The sequence below is a fragment of the Phascolarctos cinereus genome, unplaced genomic scaffold, assembly GCF_003287225.1.
Source record: "Phascolarctos cinereus isolate Bilbo 61053 unplaced genomic scaffold, phaCin_HiC Scaffold_2;HRSCAF=192, whole genome shotgun sequence".
NCBI lineage: Eukaryota > Metazoa > Chordata > Mammalia > Diprotodontia > Phascolarctidae > Phascolarctos > Phascolarctos cinereus.
This window is the reverse complement of record NW_027555625.1, coordinates 296,114,056-296,135,241: the sequence shown is the minus strand read 5'-3', so window position 1 is coordinate 296,135,241 and position 21,186 is coordinate 296,114,056. Positions and strand designations below refer to the sequence as shown.

Sequence of the window (21,186 nt, the reverse complement as noted above, 5' to 3'; positions counted from 1 at the left end):
TATTTTTTTCTTGAGGATGAGTGCTAAGAATACAAAAATTAATAATAATGCAAGGAGTTTATAGTCCAATAGTAGGATATGACATGTACACAAGGAAGTAAACTATGAAGGAGAATGTGATGGGACAAAAGAGACAGCCAAACAAAGTGACTCAGGGAAGTCAGAGGAAGTTCCAGCTGGAGTGAGTCAGGTGAGCATTCACAGAAAAGGGGGCAAGCACTTAAATAGGCAGGGATGAGGAGAGAATATGCTCACAGAACATAAAATCATAGATTCAGAACCCAATGAGGCCTTGGAATTCTTCTAGTCCAGCTCCATCATTTTACAGGTGAGAAACTTATGCTCAGACAGGTTTAGTGTCTTATCCAAGATTATACAGGTATTAAGTGGCAGAGCTGGGATTAGAACCCAGTTGCTCTGACTCAAAATCTAGTTCTATTCTCACTGTACCATGCTGCTGGTCCTGGCTTAGTGAAAAGCTTGGGTGAATGCAGGTATGAGAAGGCAGGTCAAGAATGGGGAAAATTAATAGTCTATTTGAGCCGAGAATCAAAAAATATAAGCTCCTTCATAGGTAGAAGCTTTTATATTTTGTATCACTGTTGCCTTGCACAGTGCCTGGCATGTGGTAGACAGTTAATTAATTATTATTGATTGATTAGTTGATATGGAATGTCTAAAGGGGAGTAATCAAATGATTTCTGTCATTTAACATACATTTTTGAGTGCATTCTTTATGTGAGTTAGGTATTGGAGAAAGTACAAAGTTTAGATCAAATGTGGACCCTGACCTCATGGAGCTTAACCGAGGGACAAGACACACCAATACAGATAACTGTAATATATAAATGCATTTGAAATTTACAAAGCAAAGTACTATGGGGAAAAGTTCTAATGGGGAAGCATGTTCTTCAGGTCAGTGAGTGGGGATCAGGAGAGGCTTTGTGGAGAAAGTGGCATTTGAATCAGGTTTTAATGAATGGGCAGGAATCCAGTAAAGGAAGAGAGGGAGGGAAAAGGTATTCTAGACATGGAGGTAGGAAATTTCAGAGAGTATAAAAAGGAGAAAGCAGAGTCTAGTTTGGCTAGAGTGTAGAGCAGAGGTATCACTCAAAGGCCACAAAAAACTCCCAAGTGTGGCCTTACAACATAAATAATGTTAACTTGTGGTTTTCTAAGTCAATATGCAGCCCACATGGATCTATTTCTATATGAGTTTGACATTACTAGTGTAGAATACAAGAGGGAAATGATATGAGGTAAGGTAGGGAAAACTAAGGGGACAGTAAATAGGGAGGGCATTATTGAATGTCAGGCAGAGGAGTTTGAACTTTATTCAGAGGCAATGAGTCACTGAAGATTTTGAAATGGGACCGGTATGACCAATTCTACATATAAGAAAGATCATTCTGGCACTGATATGATGAACCAATTAGAGCAGGGAAAGAGTGAATGCAGAATGACCCAGTAGGAGATTGTAGCAGTAGACCAAGCAAATACTAATAAATGCCCTGTGCCAGGGAAATGTCAATGGGAATAGAAAGGAAGGGATAAATGAGACAGATGTTGCATAATTGGAATCAACAGGACTTGATAACTGATTGGATGAAAGGGATAAGGAAAAGGTAAAGGCTTAAGGTAGCCCTGAAATCACAAACTTGGAAGACCAGGGAAATGGTTCTGTTAATGGAAATAGCCAAACCAGAAGAACAGTTTGGTTTGATTTATCTTGTCAGACATTTCCCAATTACATTTTAATCTGATCCAAACTATACTGGGGAGTTCTGCAGACAGCTGGAAGTGAGTTTACCCCTCTATTCTACAGTATCCCTGAGAAATGATCTTGCAGCCTCTGAATACTTTCACCGTGGAGGGCTCACTACTTCATGGGGCAGCCCATTCGATGGTACTAAAGCTCTGATTATTAGAAGGTGTTTCCTTATATTGAGCTAATATCCATCTTCATGTAACTTCTACCCATTAGTCCTAGCTCTTCTTTCTGAGGCTACAGGCTCTTCTATATGTCAGTCTTTCTGCTATTTGAAGTCAGGGATCATATTTGCACTTCCCTCCCCCCATTGTCCTAAATCTTTTCTTCTCAACTCCTTAGGCCATATGTCATATGAAATAAGTAACTTATTTCAGATTTTCTTCTTCCTATTGCCGCAGTATCCTTAATCACCCTTGACCATGAAGGGGTATTGCTATGGTTTTCCTACTTCAAAGACAGGAATCCACCAGCAGGTACCTCTCTCCCTAATATAAGTGTCTGCCTGAGTGTGGTCTTGCACTGGCTCTTCTAGCTCATGCTGGTACCTAGAAATGACCCCTGTTAGGAGGATAATGGGATCACCAAATGTAGAGCTGGAGGGAACCTTAGAGATCACTTGGCCCAATCCCCTCATTTTGTGGGGGAGGAAACTGAATTGACAGACCAATAGTTTTACAATTGACAGTCCAGCTGTGTGTGGAAACAGATGCTTCTACCATATACTGTTGTGAAGTACTCTCTCTAGGCCCTCATACCTGCATAGACATCATGGTCTCTATCCAGGGTGGTGAACTGCTTCCCGTTGTGCCAGGTGAAGGAGTCGCCAGCATTGCCATTATACCGCCCAAGTCTCAACTTGTAATATTCACTTTCTGGTTCCAGGCGGAAGCTCGCATATTCCGCAAAGACTTTTCGGCCAGACCAGTCTTCCATTGTTACAAGCAGTTTGTAGTTGGCTTGGTTTGTGAGCCAATAAATGTTCTCCAGACCCAGCCAGTACTCTCCATCAATGTTACCAAATCCTTGCTGTAAAGAAAGAGACAGTGTTACCAAATGCAGTCACGGGGACTAGTCACATCTGGCAAAATGGCTGACCCACTCTTTGGCAATGCTTGTTATAAAAAGAGACTGTATGCTTTGGACTTATTTCCTCTTCAACAAATGAGCATATTTCCTGCTTTTGAAGGCAATTCCCTGAAGCTGTCAGCATAGGTTAAATTCATACAGGCAGCCTGAAGAAAGGTCAGCCAAGAAGAATAATGGGAATATGGAGTATGCTCTCCTTTCCCACATAGTCTTTCCCTTCCCCCTTTGCCCTCCCTCCCTGCCTTCTTTACTGTCATTTCAATTCTCCAAGTGGATGGGGTACAATGAATGCAGATTCAGTTTTGGTCCTCCTGGGTCTGATAACCCTCTTTGTTGTTGTCGTTCAATTGTTTCAGTCATGTCCAAGTCTTCATGACCCCACTTGGGGTTTTCTTGGCAAAGATACTAAAGTAGCTTACCATTTCCTTCTCCAACTCATTTTATAGATGAGGAGACTGAGGCAAACAAGATTAAGTGACTTGCCTAGGGTCACACAGCTAGTAAGTGTCTGAGGCCAGATTTTAACTCAGTTCTTCCTGACTCCAGACCCTCTAGTTAGTGCCATTGTAAACCATCTGCCCCTCAGTGTGGTCCTTGGAGCTCTGGAGTTAGCATTCAGGGCAGACTCAAATAACTGTACTTTTGTAACCAGGAAAAAAGAGCTGTTCATTTACTTCCCTTATCTAGGGGAGATCAATAGAGCTGTCCAAAAGTGAAATGGAGAAATCACATGATACAGCAACAACAAAAAGCATTGACTCTGGAGTAGGGATGTGCTGATTTAACAACCAGCTCTCTTGGGGTGGGAGAGAGGACATATACATAACACACTTATAAATTTAATCTGTATTATTATCATCATTCCTCATTTTCTTGAGTTTAGTCAATCAACAAAACAATAAATCAAGTCCTAATTGTAGCTTTTGCTTATTTTCAAGGTATAAATACTCACCCTGAAATTTTAACAAGTAGCTTTCCTATTAGAGCTGGCTCTAGTACATTGCTGACCTGAGTCTGAATCCTGCTCCTGTGTGACCTTTGGGAAAGTTATCTAATCTACAGGGGGTTCTGTAAAATGAGAGAGTAGGCCTAGGTGACCTTTGAGGTCTTTTGGAGCTCTAAAGCTGTAGTCCTAGGGTGATGGCTTAGGACATAGTAACTTCCCCTTTGTTGGAGAGTCGTGAAGGGGAGTCCAAGTGAAGACCTTTGAGGGACATTGTAGAAGGGATTCCTGCTTAGGTAAGAGTTGGATCAACTGACCTCCAAGGTTGTGTCTATTGTGAGATCTATGATCTGTGGAATAAACTTAACATGTTCATCCAAGGATAAGGAATACAAAAATAGAAAACAAGATTCCTACCCACCAGGAGACCACAGTTTAAATAGAACACTGGACTTAGAATCAGGAAGCCCTGGGTTCAAATTCTTCATCAGACACTCAGTAACTGTGTGGTTTTCCTGATCTTTAAAATGGGGATAATAATAGAACCTACCTCAAAGGATTATTACCTTGAGGATCAAGGTATGTATATAAAGTGCTTTACAGACCATGAAGTGCTATATAATTGTTAGTTAGTATCATTTGTTATTTTAATCAGGAAGGTCAGATTCATTACTAAAAAAAAAAAAGGTCATTATTTAAATTTGAAATTGTGTGTGGGACCAACTTTGAGAATAGTTGGCATTCAGTGAAGGAGGGAGATCATTGTGGACTGGAGTTAATAGGGAAGGCTTAATGGAAGAGGTCTGATCTGAGCTGAGCTCAGAAGGAGTCTGATTGGGGGAGTGGAATTCTAGGCAAGGAGACAGACATAACGGAAAGCACAGAGACAATGTGTTCATGGGACAATGAGTAGATGAACCAACTATCATTAAAAGTTTGGGCAATAAGATTAGAGAGGTAATAATGAATAGCATTCTATTTCTGTAGCACTTCAAGTTTTACAAAGTAAGGACCTAGAAGAAGAGACAGATATAAGATATGATGTTTCAATGGAAAATTGGACAAGATTGAGTACTAGGCATGAAGGAAGAGGTAAGTATGATTCTAAGGAGGTGTGGCATGGTTTGGGGAGCCCAGGATTTGTCAGAAAGTGAGATCAAGAGCCGACTCTGCAACTTACCAGTCATGTGACCCTGGGAAAGTCCTTTTAATTCTGTGGGCCTCAGTTTCTTCCTCTGTAAAATGAGGGGATTAAACTAGATGGTCTCCAAGGTCCCATCTAAGTTAAAATTCTGTGATTTTGGTTTTACTCCTGGGCAACTGTAAGGAAGGTACTTACTAACAGACATGACAGGCGTCATAATATAGTGGACAGGGGCACTGGAGTCAGGAACATATGGATTCAAATCCCATCTTTAGAACACTTACTGCCTCAGTTTATTCATCTATAGAATGAAGGGGTTGTACTTGAGGGCCTCTAAGGTCCCTTCTGGCTCTAACTATAATCCTATGATTCTGTGAAGTAGAGAATTTGAGAGGGAAGCTGCTTTGGGAAAAAAGGATGACTAGTTTGGTTTTAGATATTCTGAGTTTGAAGATGATAGCAAGAAATATGTAGGAGGCAGAAATTAGAGCAGGGGGCCAATGACTAAGCCTTGGGGGATGCCTAGAGTTAGGTGGAAAGAAGAGGAGCCAGCAAAGAAAAAAAAGAGAAGCTGTCAAAAAGGTTGAGAGAGAACCAGTTCAGTGTAATAAAAGGGAAGCCAAGGAAGAGAGAATTTCAAGCAGGAGGGTATGGTCAACTGCCAAATCCTGGAAAGAGATTGAGAAGAAAAGAGTAGCATGACCATCAGATTTGGCAAGGATCATTGCCAACCTTCAAGAAAGCAATTTCTGGAAGCCAGATTGAAGGGAATGAATAAGGGACAGAGTGGGATGCTTTGGAGGCAATCAGAATATGCACTGATTTGAGAATTTGGTGATGGAAAGAAAAAAAATAGGATGGTGGCCAGGAGGTGGGGGGAGGGAAGCTGCATAATTAAAGCTTTTTTCTTTCAAGATAGGGGAGACCTCCGAGCTGATATACCGTGCAAAAATAAATACTGTGTTATAGCAAAGAAATACTATGTTATAGCAATCACACCAATAGAATATAATCATCTATAATCAGTTCCTGAGTTATTGTCCAGCAGAAGGGAGGAAGATGAGGGAAGAAGTGTTTAAGGTGAACCTGAGAAGGTAGAGAGGTAAAAGACAAGAAAGAAGCCTCCAGCTTGTAACCAACCTCAGCAGCTTCTGACTAGCCTGGTATGTGAAGGAGCATCCTGGGAATCTCAGTAATTAGAGTAGATGCCCTTGTTCTAGTAAAAGTATGGGCTTCTTCTCTGGTAGAAGCAATTCTTTGAGTCTCACCTAGATCTTAGAATGGAGGACTTCCACATCCTCAGGGAAGGAACAAGAAGTTTTCCAACACCTATAGTTGAATGTGAAACTATTTTCTAGGGCTAGAAGTAAAGTATTTTCTGAGCTCAGACGTGAAAGTACAGGTATTTCACATACACAGGGCTGAGAGCAAGGGTTTTTGCCCTGCCTACGGCTGAAAGGAGGGGTATTTCCCATGCCCTGGGTTGATAGTAATATTTTTCCACACCTGGGCATGGAAAGGATATGTCTCTCATACACAGGGATGGAAATTGAGATTTTTTTTCCGTATCCAGGGATGAAATCAAGGGTATTTTTCCAAACCCAAGATAGGAGTGAGAGCATTTTCCACATGTAGGGCTGGGAGTGAAAGTTTTTTCTCACATCCAATATTGGGGGTAAAAGTATTTCCTATAAATCAGAAATACATTCCAATTTCACCATATGAGACTTGTAAGGAAAAAAGATTGAGTGGCTCTGGGCTTCCATAGGGATTCAAGAGACTCAACAAGAATAAGACAGTTCCTAGTGGAAGGTGTTTTTAGAGAAAGTATTATCATGAACCTCCTCATTAGATTTATATCATAACTGCATTGTAATTATTGACCTTCATGCTGAAAATATCTTTACAGGTAACATTTAACAAAGCAAGTTGGTTCCCCCCCCCCCCCGGAACAGATAACATCATTCTTTCAATGAAAACTCCTTACTTCAAAAGCAGTAGAGTTCATAGGGTTTTTGTCAATTCAACTGAGTCAGAAGCATTTATTAAGCACTTACTAAGTGTCATATACTGTGCTAAGTGCTAAGGATACAAGGAAAGATTCCCAAGGAGCTCACCTTATAATGGAGAAAGACATGTAAATGACTAGGTATATATAAGCTATATCCAAGATAAATGGAAGATAAGCTTAGAGGGAAGGAGCTAATTAGTATATGTGTTTGGGGAAGAGACCAGGGCAGGCCTCTTGCAGCGGGTGGGATTTGAGCTGAGTCTTCAGGGAAGCCAGGAGGCAGAGACAATCAGAGAGAGAGCATTCCAGGTATAGAGGACAGCCAATGAAAAGACACAGTCAGAAGATGCAGTGTCATGGGAAGGAAAATGTAATAAAACTGGAAAAATACAAAGGAACCAGGTTGTGAAGAACTTTTTAGATTTCATATTTGATCCTGGAGGTGGTAGGAAGCCCCTAGAGTTTATTGAGTGAGACAAAAAAGGTGATTGTCACTGGCTCTTACCTTATAAGTCTCCCAATTCCGGAAAAATTGACAGATCCATCAAGTCGTCTCTGTATAACAGTCCAGCCACCGGGGTCATGCCTCTGGTCACACCAAACCTGCATAAGTCGATTAGTATTTTCAGGCTTCACAAGGTAAATGGAACTGGTGTCATGACCATCCTCCAGTGCCTGAAGACAGTCTCTCCATGGGCCTGTATGAACAAAAACCTGCTGGTCTATCATAGAGTAACCAAGGATGATCATAAGTGCCCCTAACGTGTGACTACCTCTCTAATCTCCAGCCCCAACGAAGACCCTCTGGAGCTACCCTGGTTTGTGGTGAACTACAAAAGAGGCCAGAGTGTATAGCTTCAGAGAAACCAGGTATTTTTATCCCACCTAGAGCAATACCTCTACACTCAGCCACCTGAAAAAATGCCTTAAGTGACTTGGGGAGTTAATCCTACCCTGGAACTCCTACCCTGATCAAGCTGTCTTGATTGTTCAGTGAATGAGTGCAAATTCAACCAGTTTACTATATCTATCTGGCCCCAGACCACCAGAAGAGACTATGCTTTACATTCCATCCCACCATCTACCTTGCTACCGTGAATGTACCCTCTTCCTTGCTGTCCATCTTCTGTTCCAGTCTTGAAAATCAAATCAATACTACCCTATTAATATTGTTCCTGAAAAGGGTATGTCAGCTGACTACCCTATGGCTCAACCTATCATCCTTGTGATTCTCCAGATACTCCTCTCCTTAGCTATCACTCCCATACATGTGTTTGTCCCCTCCACCCCATAGAATGCAAGGGTCTTGAGGGCAAGTACTATCTCATTTTTATATTTATCCCTAGTGCCTAGCACAGTGCTTGGTACTTAGTAAGTCCTTAATAAATGCATTTTCATTAATTTTTCACTCATTCATTAGTTTTTCTACCTTTCATAGTACACACAGTCATTGTCCCTAAAGAAACACTTTATAAACCTTAAAGAACTCTATAAATGTAGGATGTTCTTACTATTATTATTCCTAGTAAAATTCTCTCTGGAAGGGAACTTCCTTTGGCTTTAGCCTCATTTCATACCCCCAAGCTCCTCATCTATTTACTTATTTGGCACTTAATGTGGCATGTACTTTAATGCACTCTGCTCATTCATTGGCTGACTCTGGCTGCCTTCCCAGGCTCCTGATGGAATAGGAGACATGCAATGAGGCTGCCATTTCTTCACAAAATGTCAGCAGACAGTATTGACTTTTCTGTCCCATGATCCCAATTCTTGTTTGCTGTCCTCATAATAAATTCTAAGAAATGGATGATGGGAGCCATCTTAAACATGTTACTGGCAGAGAAGAACCTTCCTGTTCTGTGTCCATAGCAGGAGGGAACCCAATGAGATCTGCCGTAGGGAATAAAAGTCAGTGGGTGAGAATGTGGCATAAGTTGAGAATGTGAATGTGGGATGACCCCATTACCATTTTATGGCACTAAATACAGATGAAACTGGGTATTACAGCTATATCTGATAGAATATGTTAGTGATATGACAATGTCCAAAAACTATGGATAAAACTTTTTTGAAAGCCCTCCCAAAACTAAAAAAAAAACCCAAACCATCCCCCTCCAATTAGTTTTGTATTGGAGAGATTTTTTTAATGAAAAGATTTGTGGTTTTCCCCCCAGAAATTAATTATTATAAATATGATCTTAATTTGTCTAAAAACTAAGTTTATTATTTTTTGTTTGCCCAGTTCAATTTGTTAAGCACCTACTATGTGCCAGGTGTTGTGTAAAGACAAAAATAAAGCCAGCTCTGCTCTCAAAGAGCTTTTCCTTATGATGTCATTTTTTCCTGTCCATAGCAGTTATTTTTGACTCTTTCTTTTTCCACCCTTCTCCTATCCTATTTGTCTCCAAGTCACATTAATTCTTCCTCTACAATATCTCTTATATCCATCCCCTTCTCTCAGCTCCCACTGCTAACACCCTGAACTGTAACTAGGGCCAGGCATTTAGACCTTTTCCATGTGCCAGCGTGAATGGGATTGAGCACTTCCTTCTAATGGCAGCCCAGAGCCCACCATCTTGGTGCCTTGTGGTCCACTGGATTCACAATCCTGTAGGGACTGAGGGTGAGAGAATAGGGCAGTGTGAGGTCATAAGTTGACAGAGGACAGGGGAAGATGGAGTGGCAACAGGCTGCCCCCTCTCTAGTCACAACTGCACAGACTTCACACACTGTTGCTTCCCACTCATTTCCTCTCCCCGGTTGTTTTCTTCACGTGCCACTCCCTTCTCCCAACAAATCCTGACTATTCTCTGCCCTGTTGTATCTCTACTCCTAACCCACAAATGTTGCTGCTACCCAGGTACAGGTTATCATTACTAAATACCTGAGCTATTTTAATAGTGTCTTAAAATATCTGCTTCTGTTCTCTGCTCCTATTCCAATTCATTCTGCTACAACAATCTTCCTTACATAGATCTAGTAATGCTTCTCCTTAGCTCAAAAACCTCAATGGCACTTTATTTACTACTGAGTAAAGTTTAGACTTCCTTGCCTAACATTCAAGCCCCTCCCCATCCAGGTGATCCTCCCCCACCTCATATACACACACCTCTCCAGCCTTATCTCATGTTACTCCCCTCTAAGCCCATTGGACTGCCCTCTGATCTCCAAACACTCCCTGTGTGTTTCTACCTTCCTGCCTTTGCTCACATCATTCATGGAATGTCCACCCTCCTCCTCTTTCCCTGTTTAATTCCTGTTCATCCTTTAAACTCCAACTCAAATGACTCCTCCTTTAGAGAGCCCTTCCTGAGCATTACCCCTATGAATAATAATAGCTCCCATTTATAGGGTGCACTAAAGCTGAAATGGTGCTGCACCCTTTCCATTGGACCTCACCTAACACTCATGTAACACTTTGTTTTGTAATCCTCTGATGTATTTGGGCTTTAGGGAAGGGAAGAAAATAAACATTTATACAAAACCTGCTGTGAATTGTCAACGTTGATGTCTTATTCCCCACTACTAAACTTGTTCCTTATGAATAAGAGCCATGTCTTACCTAAACTTCATCTTCCCAGGTACCTCGCCCAATGCTTTGTTGAATTGAATTATTTGGTTCTGACTAATAATACATTTCCAGTTCATGACAGCCAACAAAAGATATGATGTCAGGCTACATTAATAGAGATAGAAAGTCTGCAATAAGAAACATGATAGTCCTACTGTACTCTGCTTGTATAAGAGGGTTATATTTGGTTTGAGTACCATATTTTATGAAGGACATTGACAAACTAAAGCATATTTTGAAAAAGATAACCAAGATGGGTAGAAAACTGAAAAGCTGCTCTATGATGACTGAAGGAATTGGCATCTTGGTGATCCGGTGGTGAGAGTGCTGCTCTTGGACTCAGGAAGGCTTGAGCTCCAATCTGGCTTCAGACACTTACTAGCTCTGGGCAAGTCACTTAATCTGTCTGCCTCATTCTCCCAATCTGTAAAGCGGATCTATCAATAGCAACTACTTCCCTGGGTTGTTCTGAAGAGAAAATGACATAATATTTATTCATAAAGTGCTTTGCAAACCTTAGTGCTTTATAAATAGTAATTGTTGTTATGTTTAGCCTGGAGGAAAGAAAATTCAGAGAGGAAAGGGTAATTGTTTTTGAGTATCTGGAGGGCTGTCATGTAGAAGACAAACTAGACATGATCTGATTGGCTTCCAAGGTCAGAACTCGGAACAATAGATGGAAGCTGCAGCAAGATAGCTATTGATTTGATATAAGACAGAGATTCCTAACAGTGACATCCACCCAAAGTGGAATGGGCTGCCCCGGAAGATTATAAGCTCTTATCTCTAGAGGTCTTTAGGCAAAGGTTGAATGGCCACTTGTCAGGGATGCTCTGGAGGGGATTCCTGCTTTGGGTACATGTGACTAGATAACTGAGTTTTTGTGATTCTGTAAAGAAGCACCTTTTTTTTTAAAAAAAAAAGAAGGAATTTAACATATTTGAAGTTGCTGGAATATTTGCCATGGAATTTCTGCCAGGCAGAAGGCTAGATTAGTAAGAGGTGTTTGCTTTGAAAGAATATTAATTGAACTGAGGCTCAGTGGAGTTTTTAAGACTATGAAAAAATATTGAAATAATTTTTTAAAAACTACAATAAATTTTTGTTAATGAAGCAGAATTTAAAATGTGCAGTAGGCAAACCTTTTCCTTCGGAAAACTCCAAATAGCCCCACCAGCGCTGACTTTGGCTTGCCTTCTAGAGGGTAATTTAGAACTGAGCCCTTTGCCAACAATAACACTGGCATACAGAATGATAATGGAAGGAGAAGCCTAAGCCGACAGCCCAGACATTTGCTTTTTCACACGGATATTTGAAGGCTGGCTATATTAAGACTATATTTAGACTCTGTGGACAACATGGTATAACCTGGCCCAAGTGAAAGGAAGTATGCCCACCATTGATAGGTGGGACATAAGCTTGACTTTGAATGTAATTGAACCTTCCCTACCATTATGCGGGCTTTGAATGCAGACACTTGGTTGCATTCACCGGCCACAGGCTGGGGTAAAATATATTTGTATAGTGTGGTTTATTAAAGGTGGTCCTAGTCAGTTCACAATTTAGATGAGTTCCTATTTGTAATTCTGAAAGTGCCCTTAATCATTTGAATCCCCTTCATCTTCCTTAATTTATATTAGTTTTTTTAAATTTATGGAGTAAAACAAGCATTTCCATAAGATAGTACGTTAAAAAAAATTGATTGTGCATGAAACTGCAAATCTACTATGCACAACTTGCTATTCTTTTCAAATATACAACAAAATTATCATGCAAATTTCTTTTTTTTTTCCCTTCCCTTCCTTTCCCCCTCCCTGGAGATGTCTGTTATTAGACCCAAATAGGTATGTGTGTGTATGTATATAAAATTATTCTATACATACTTTTTTCTATACATGCATATTTATCAGTTCTTTCTCTGGATGAAGATAGCCTCTTTTTTCATATGTCCTTTATAGTTAATTTGAGGCTTTTAGAGGGGTGGCTAAAGTAAGGAATTAATATCAATTAAATGTTTGTAGTCCATAAAGCTCTTTGGCTGGACACCAGGGGAGATACAAAGGTTTTATAAGATACGCTTCTTGCCCTCAAAGAGCTTATAGTTTAGAAAGGAGATTTTTAAAAATTGAAATATTTTGGCCACAAGGACATACACCTTATACTCAATACTCAAATGGATCTAAGATCTCATTGATAAAAGTACACCCTCCTCTCTGTTCTGTTCTACCCAGACATGCAACTCTTGCTCATGACCTCCCATTAATTTGCCGTGCTAAAGATCTTCCTCTCTTCTCCTAACCTCATGAGGACATCACCAACCCAGCTCACTAGCTATCAGTTATCTCTCATTGTTTCCACATAACCAACCCATCCTCTTTTTTCATTCATGCAGCCCATTGTATACTATATTACAAATCTATAGATATTTTATTCAAAATTATGTAAGTCGGTTAGACTTCTCTGGACAAGTTAATCATATATCTAGAGATACTCATCCAGACCATTGGACATGAAAAATAGTGTGGAGTAGGAGATAAAAGAAATGGCCTTGGGGATATGAAAATGGGGTTCTAAGCCCAACCTCTAACATGTACTGGTTGTGAGACCTGGGCAGGTCATCTAACCTCTTAGTCAACTCTCAATGACTCTAACTTGAACAGTTTCCTATGTGCAATGGTAGAATAAGTTTCTCCCAACAAATTTCCTACGTAAATGAAATCATTGATCTGGTTGGTTTTGTTTGTTTTGCTTTGTATTGTTGTTTTTTTTTTAAAGAATAAGTCAAGGGGAAAACAAAGTAATGTAGGAGCTCTAACGGTGAAAGGTCATTCCTAGCTAGTGGCTAGGGAGGGATCAGGGAAGGCTTCCTGGAGGATGTGTTATTTTAGCTGGGCTTTAAAAGATGGGCAAGAATTCAGTCCTCTTACATAAAAACCTTATTGAACATCTCACTTTCATCTTTCTAAAAGGGGTGGGTGAGGGAACCTATCTGCCCACTGTTTGTCAAATGACTTCACCTCTGTAGGCCCTAGTCTCTTAATCTGTAAATGGAAGAGTTGGATTACATAACAGAAATGGTTCAGATGTATTCACTGTTTAAGGGTCGGTCACACAAATGCTTTCTTCAGAACAACTCATTTTCATTATCTGGAAAATGAGGGTGTGGAACTAGATGGTTTCGAGCTCTAAATCTGTGATCCCAGGAACTTGGAGAGGTACAAGCAGTGCAAGTATTATTATGCCCATTTCAGTGATGAGGAAATTAAGGCCCAGAGGCATAAAGTGATCTATCCATGGTCAGCTAGCCAATTGAGTATCAGAGGCTGATGTCGAACTCAGATCTCCTAACTCCATAGCTGGAATTATTTCCCTCTGACAGCACCGTTCTTGAGATCCTGTCGAGTACTAACATAATGTAAATCTGTTTTTCTTAACTCAAACTCCTGATTCCTGTGATGATAGATGTAATAGTCAAAGTCTCTGAGGCTTACTGACTTCTTCTAAACTTTCTTATGAGGTACACAGTGTGGGATCTGGAATAAAAAAAAAACCTCTTTAGACAAGGGTCCATGGGAATTGGACAGAGGTCTCCCGGGGGGCATATCCTTGGTGTTCTAGGAAGCTCCCCATGTAGAAATGGTGTTTGGGGTTTCTAGAGCAAGAGTTTTACCCTCTTGTGGGTCATGAACTTCTTTGGCAGTTTGGTGAAGTCTATGGACCTCTTCTCAGAAAAATGCTTTTAAATAATTATAGTAAATAAAAATTTCAGCAAGAAGTTAGTCATTTTTTCCCCAATTCAAGTTAACAGACCCTCTGAAATCTATCTTTGAACCCCAGGTTAAGAACCCTTAGTTTAGACGGAGAACTGGTGTTTGGGGATGGGGAGGAGGGGAGGTACCTGCCTGCCTGCTTGACAAAAAATGCCTTAGGTACCTGAAAGGCAATAGAAAAAAAGCTGTATCTTCCTGGCCCTGTAAACATTTCCACATTCTACATCCTCCTCCATCCATTCCTTCAGTGCAGAGGGGGATAAAGTGAATTTGCTTGTTTTTACCCCTAATATCAGTTAGGCTGTGAATGAGTCCTGGCTCCAAAGAGGCCAGTTTCCCCTTCTTTGGCCAGCACAGGGTCTTGTCCTGCCCATATGCTGATAATAGAGCTCTCTTTCTTTTCCATTTATTTTACTGTGTTAAGCGAGGAGGCAGCTGGCCTCTTCCTCTTTTCTGATCCCCTCAGCACTCTCAATTCAATCATATTTAGTTTGCTTCAGCAAAAATACTGCCAGGCCTAGGGGAAAGAAAAGCATGTCCCTTCTGAGTCCTCAGCTCCCTCTTACTGTTACTGCTCAGACCACAAGATGTGCTTTGAGCTCTTCAGTTAAACTTGGTTTTTATTTGGGCTTCTGAAGGGTAGGAAAGTAAGTGAAAAAATTTGCTAAACAAGACTCCTTTGGTCTTTCTGATTCCTGCTCTAGCCCTGTGGGATTTTTACAACCGTGTAAAATGTAAATGTGGATGACCAACATAAAAATGTTAATGGTCTAGACATCCACAGGCTTTTGATAGAGCCTTCTACAGCTTTAGCATATTGGCTTTGAGAGGATTTCTGTTGCTTATGGATTTTATTTTATTATGGCAATTACTGCTCCCTCTAATGCTGGCCTCCCTTAATGCTCCAGCATGGTGTGGTGGGTGCCCTGGGCTCTCAATGGCCAGGCTAAATGAGTGTAAGCCCTTGCAGGTCCCATCACGGGGAAAGTAGGAGCCCAGCCATAGACTGCATGTATGTCATCCAAGGACCACGCTATGTGTGGAGAGACACACCACTCACAGATTTGCCAGCGGTTGATTAATATTTTTGCCCACAGAAGCTCATGCCTTCTAAGATGGTATTGATGAAGCAAGGCAATGTGATATGAATTTGTAGTCAGAACAACCTAGGTTCAAATCCTGCCTCTGACACATACTAATTGTGTGACCCTGGGCAAGTTATCTAGCCTTTCTGAGCCTCAGTTTCCTCATCTTTAAAATGAGGCAGTTGAACTACATGGCCTTTGGCATTCCTGCCTGCTCTAAACCTATGATCTGGAGTCTTGGAGCCTATGTTACTTTCTGGATAAGACAGAAACTAGTGAAGAACATAGGTTTACTACAGTATAGAGGAGGCTGGAAGGAGAATTGTATGGGAGAAAGCACCCTGGGCCTGAAGTTAGAAAACTTGGATTCAACCTCTCAGTTCTTTCACTTCCTGGCTGGTGGTCTTGCACAAATCATATTCCCTCTTTGGGTCTCGGTTTCCTCATTTATGAAATGAGGCTGGGTTCGAGCAGGGGGCTCTTCTCCTTTGGGTCATGGACTCCTTTGGAAGCCAGGAGAAGCCTATGAATACCTTCTCAGGATGATGTTTTTAAATGCAAAAAAAAATAAAATATGTAGCATTATAAAGGAAACCAACCTACTGAAATAAAGATGATTTTTTCCCCATCTAAGTTCACATCATTCCCCCCTGAAATCTATCCACAGACCCCCTAGGCTACTGGAAAGAGCATTCAGATTAAAAAAGCCCAGCTCCTTCACATACAGTACAATGGCTCTTCACTGGTGTGTGTCTGTGTGCAAATATGTGTGCATGGATGTAGTGGGCAGGGAGGGGAGGCAGCGTGTAATAGTGGATAGAGAGCTGGACTCCAAGCCAGGAGTATTGCTTTAAGTCCTTTTGACCCGTATAGCTATGTGGCCCTGGTCAAGTCACTTAACTTCTCAGTGATCTAGGAAGTTCTCTAGGATTATAAGATGAAATCACAAGTCCTTTATATAACATATATATGTATATGTATATACTGCATGTATACCAACTATATACATATATATGATTCCATATACATAGGCAATTCTTTGGTTGCTGGCATCCACATTACACTTTTTGAAAAACTAGGGTGGGTTTTTTTTAGATCTTTAGATGTGTGCTTTTACTTAACAGATTCATTAGTTCTCCATGTGTTCTTGGGAACCTGACAGCTCTTGGTAGGGCAGATGTCCAGCCAACGAAAATAGTAACAAACTCTCTGAATCTCAGGACTGTGAGATTTTCAGCTGGACACTCAATACCATTTAATCCAACTCCCTTATTTTTACAGTGGAAGTAACTGAGTTGTAGAAAGGGAAAGTGATGAGCCCAAGATCACAAGTGGCAGAGCTGGGCTTGTAGGTAGATAGTTGGACTCCAATACCATCTTTCTACTAGAGCAAGATGTTTTAATCTCAGCTGTAGTGAAAGGCAGTTTTAAATTTAAAAAACAAAGCAAAAAAGGAAGTTTAGGCTAAAAAACTGGAAAATAAATATGGAATCATAAAAATAATTTGCCTAGTCAATGTTAGAGTAAAATCAAACTGCCCTTTTTCATATTTAAATTTAAAATACAATGATGTCACAATAGAAGGCTGTGAGGGAATGCAGTCAGATTCCAGCTCCTCATCAAATTGGGGGTAACTTGATAGGTAAGAATTAGGTTGAAAGCTATCAGCATCTGAACTGAAGAAAAAGTTAACCAGTCACATGATGAAGATGTAGAATCAAACACAACTGGTAACATTGGTAAAATAAATAAATAAAACAATAAAACAAACCAAAGGATAAGCAAAAGGCCTCTAGGGTGTGGGGGTAGATTCTCTCTGGATGATTTGTAAGGAAACTTGAAAAGGAGCAGAGAATGAGAAGGTGTAGCTAGTTTGTGCTATTTATGGGTCCACAAAAAGAGTATCCACACTGATGAAATCACATACTGCTCCAAGTATCAAAGCAAGCTGAGCAAAAGCTTCAACTTCACTGAATCACAGAATCTGAGTTAAAGAGGACCTGACTTAGCACAGCCCACATTTGAATGACAGTCCCCTTAAAAAGATCCCTGACGGATGTTCATCCTGCCCCTACATGAAGGTCTCCAGTGATAAAGAAGTTTTTTATGTCTTGATGAAGCCCATCCCACTCTTAGCCAACTATAACTGTTAGGGATTATTTTCTTTCCCTTATATTTAGCTGAAATTTGCATCTTTTCATCTTTCATCCATTGCTTCTAGTTCTGGCCTTTAGGACTAAGAAGAATAATCTTCTAATCCTTTTTCCGTAGGACAGTAGTTAAAATACTCAAAAACAATGACCTTTATACCTTTCCCCCCCTTCCTCTCCTGCTTCCTCTCTCCACACACCCTCCCCCCCAGCTTCTCTTTATTTTCTTCTTCAAGATAAATAGCCCCAATTCATTCAACCAGTTCTTATATGGCCCAGTCTCCAATCCTCCCACCATCTTGGTTGCCCTTTTCCAAATGTTCTCAAGGTTGTTATTGTCCTTTCTAAAATGTTACACTTGGAAATGACCCCTCCTATCTTATACTGTAAGTGTTTTCCTTTTTCTTTTCAAATGACCTCCCACTGCCCCTCCACCCCCAACTTTCTACCATTTCCCTTGAAAATCATGACCAGTGTGAAAGGAAACACTTAAAGCTATGAATCACAGAGGCACCAGATGTATTTCAGTAGGAAATTCCAGGTCCAGTTTCGGCAGCTAGTCAATTCTCTGTTACTAGGAAAGTTTTACAGTGTGAGCACAGAAAGTATTCCCCTTTGGAGATTCCCCTTAGAAAGAAAGCCTTTCCACTCTCCAGGTTATAAGGTAGAAAGAGGTGTTCCTTTCAAAAATGATTGTTCTTCAACATGAAAACAGAGAATAAAAGGAGCCTGAAAGGGGAACCTGGACCTTTACCAGGAGGTTAGGGGGTAGAAGAATGTGATACAGATGAGAAATGGGTAAAGAACCATGGAACACCTGGAAATAATAGACACAAAGGTCTTCCCAAAGAGGAGGGAGATGGACCTACTGAAGAAGAATCAGCTGCTTCTCCTCCAAGGAATGATGATGTGGACACACAGGTTCTGTGAGATGAGAGGTAACCACCTCCCCCACCCAAAGCCAGGAAAGATGAATAGCAGCCATTGGTGAGAATCTGCTCAAGGGTACCAAAGTAGCTATTTGTCAACCTGATAACAAAAAAGACAGTATGTAATCTGCTGTCTTCAAAGAACATGTATCCAGTATGTGGAAAAGAATCATCCAGGACTTAAGTCAAATGATGATGACTGGTATCATTTTGGATGTTTCATAAGTGTATGAGCAATACTGTCTTAAAAGAATCTAGAAGTAAGAGGCAAGAAACCACAGCTGCAGATGGGGTTCTCTAAAATAGGACAATTTATTTCCTTGCCCCGCCCCTACCACAAATCCACTCCTTTCTAAATTCTCTCTCTGTTAAGATACCACCATCCTTTCAGTTCTTAGATTCATTCCTGACTCATCATTCTTCCTCATCCCCCAAATCCAGTCAATTGTCAAGGCTAGATTATTCTACCTCCACAACATTTCTTGGATCTATTTTCTTTCTACGTAGGTGGCCACTATGCTAGTTCAGGTGTTTATCACCTCTTGTAGGGATTAAGGCAATATCCTTCTAATTGACGTTTTTGCTTCATTTCTCCCCTTTCCAATCCAGCCTCCACATTGCTGTTGAGTAATATTCCTAAAGCACACTATGGCTATGTCATTTCACTGCTCAAAAATATCCAGTGGTGCCCAGTGGTTATAGTGGTGCCTCTAGAATTAAATGCAACTCCTTTCTTCGGTATTTCCATTTAGGAATGGCAAGAATTTTCTAGCTGGAGTCTTAAAAAAGAGTATCAGATGGAATTTAAACTGAAAAATGAAGGAGAACATTGTCTATGTATACCCGCTAAGTTAGATACCTTAAAAAGTAGTTAGATGGGAGGAAAAAGAAAATTAATAGTGATGCCTAGAAAGTCAGAGGTGACAAAATGCATAAACAGAACTAGCACAAAGTCCAAAATATCAAATGTTTATTCACAAATACACAACTTATGGATAACAAGCACATGGTCTAGAGATCCTAGTGAAAGGAAGAAAATGTAACCTCCTAGTTATCACTGAAATTTGGTAGGATGAAAGCCGTAACTTAACTAAAGAACACAACATATTCAAAAGAGACAGGATGAGTGAAACAAATGTGTATGTGTGAGAGGAGTGATGCAGGGTAGCACTGAATATTAAAAAGATATATGAGGAAATCTAAGAACCAGAGAGGGGAAGGATAGTTATGGGTATTTGGGTGAAGATCAATGAAGGCACAAACAAGCAATATTTTCATTGGAAAATATTACAGATCTCTTGGACAGAAAGAGGAAACAGATGAGTTTGGGAAAGAGATTACAAGTCCTGCACAGAGGTATAATATAATAGTTATGGGGGTCTTCGATTATGTAGGCATCTACTGAAACTCTCTCATTCTGCCAAAAACAGAGAAGCTAATAATTCCTTGACTTGTCTTACTAACAGTTTCATCTTTCAGAAGGTAGAAGAAACACTGAAGTAAACTTCTTTTCTAGATCTGATTCTCTTCAACAAAGAAGAACTTGTTGCTGAGGTGGAAATGATGTGAACCATGTGGGAAAAGTGACCACTGCATCTTATAATTTGTGATAGAACAGGAGAAGAAAGCCAGTCACAGTCTGATATGCAGAACAGACTTTTGGAGTGTTTTTCTTTTCCTGAAGAATTCCAGAAAAGGATAGGTAGAATCCCAGAGACTAAAGTTCTACAAAGGAAGTCCACCCACATGAAACAGAAGGTTCCCAAGAATGAAATTCTGAAGACAAAAAAGAGAAACAATTCCCATGAGGAGAAAAATAAGGAGCTTTTAAAAAGATTAACATATCTGCACAAGGAACTCCCTGACCAATTTAAATTTTAAAAAGAAATATACAGAAGAGGAAGGCAATGGGAATTAATGGAGGACAGTTGCAAAAAAAGCTTGTCATGATCCTGTAAGAATTTTGCCAGTAGGTCCAAATTTCAGAATAAGCTAAGACTGGCAAGAACAATGAAAAAGGTATTTTAGGAGATTCAAAAAGAACATATCACTGTTTGCACCAGAGAAGAAGACATGGATGGGTTGAGACCTACAGCATTGGAGAGATTACCTACATCATTAAGATATCAAAATATTCTCAGAATTCCATTCTTGTGAAATTTGCATCCCTCTTGGATTGACTTTCCCTATATAATTTACATCCTTTCTCAGCACCTTGTGAAGTCTTCTTTCCAAAAATCTAGTACACATCAGGCTATTCTTGCTTCCTTCTCTTCTGTCACAAACTCTTAGGATGGAGAGGTCCCTTTCCTCCAAGGCTCACAACATTTCTAACCCATCAACCAGTTTGGTTTTTTTTACTTTTTTATTATCAGATAAAGTCATAGTAGTGGGTGGTGAGATGTAGTGGAAAGAACAGTATGCTTTGTGAAGCAAAAGACCTGATCAAAAGCACAGAACCAGGAAGTGAAGGCTGCAGTTTGAGGACGGATAATAGTCCTATCTGCCTGGAGTGTAGAGTACATAGAAAAGAGTATGAGAGAAGGGTAGAAAAGGAAGGTGATGCCATACCGTGAAGGGCATTGGATGAGATTTAAAACTGAGAAAGCAATAGAAAATGACTGAAGATTTTTGAGCAGAAAAGGATATGACCTGATCTATGCAGCATGTAACAGATTTTTGGAAGGAGAAGAAAATGGAGGCAGAAGACCTGTTTAAAGTGTTAT

At 40.3% G+C, this 21,186-nt stretch overlaps 2 protein-coding genes across 3 annotated transcripts in view; one reads left to right on the top strand and one right to left on the bottom strand.

Moving 5' to 3' along the window:
* RALGPS1 (Ral GEF with PH domain and SH3 binding motif 1) overlaps positions 1–21,186 on the top strand; it is a 606,537-nt gene that overhangs the window by 280,875 nt on the left and 304,476 nt on the right. The window lies entirely within an intron of this gene.
* The window catches only part of ANGPTL2 (angiopoietin like 2), a 58,837-nt gene that overhangs the window by 2,198 nt on the left and 35,453 nt on the right, over positions 1–21,186 (bottom strand). Inside the window, 3 exon segments of the mRNA XM_020984960.2 lie at positions 2,508–2,797; positions 7,461–7,489; positions 7,492–7,653. Of these exon segments, the coding sequence (XP_020840619.1) occupies positions 2,508–2,797; positions 7,461–7,489; positions 7,492–7,653 (481 nt within the window).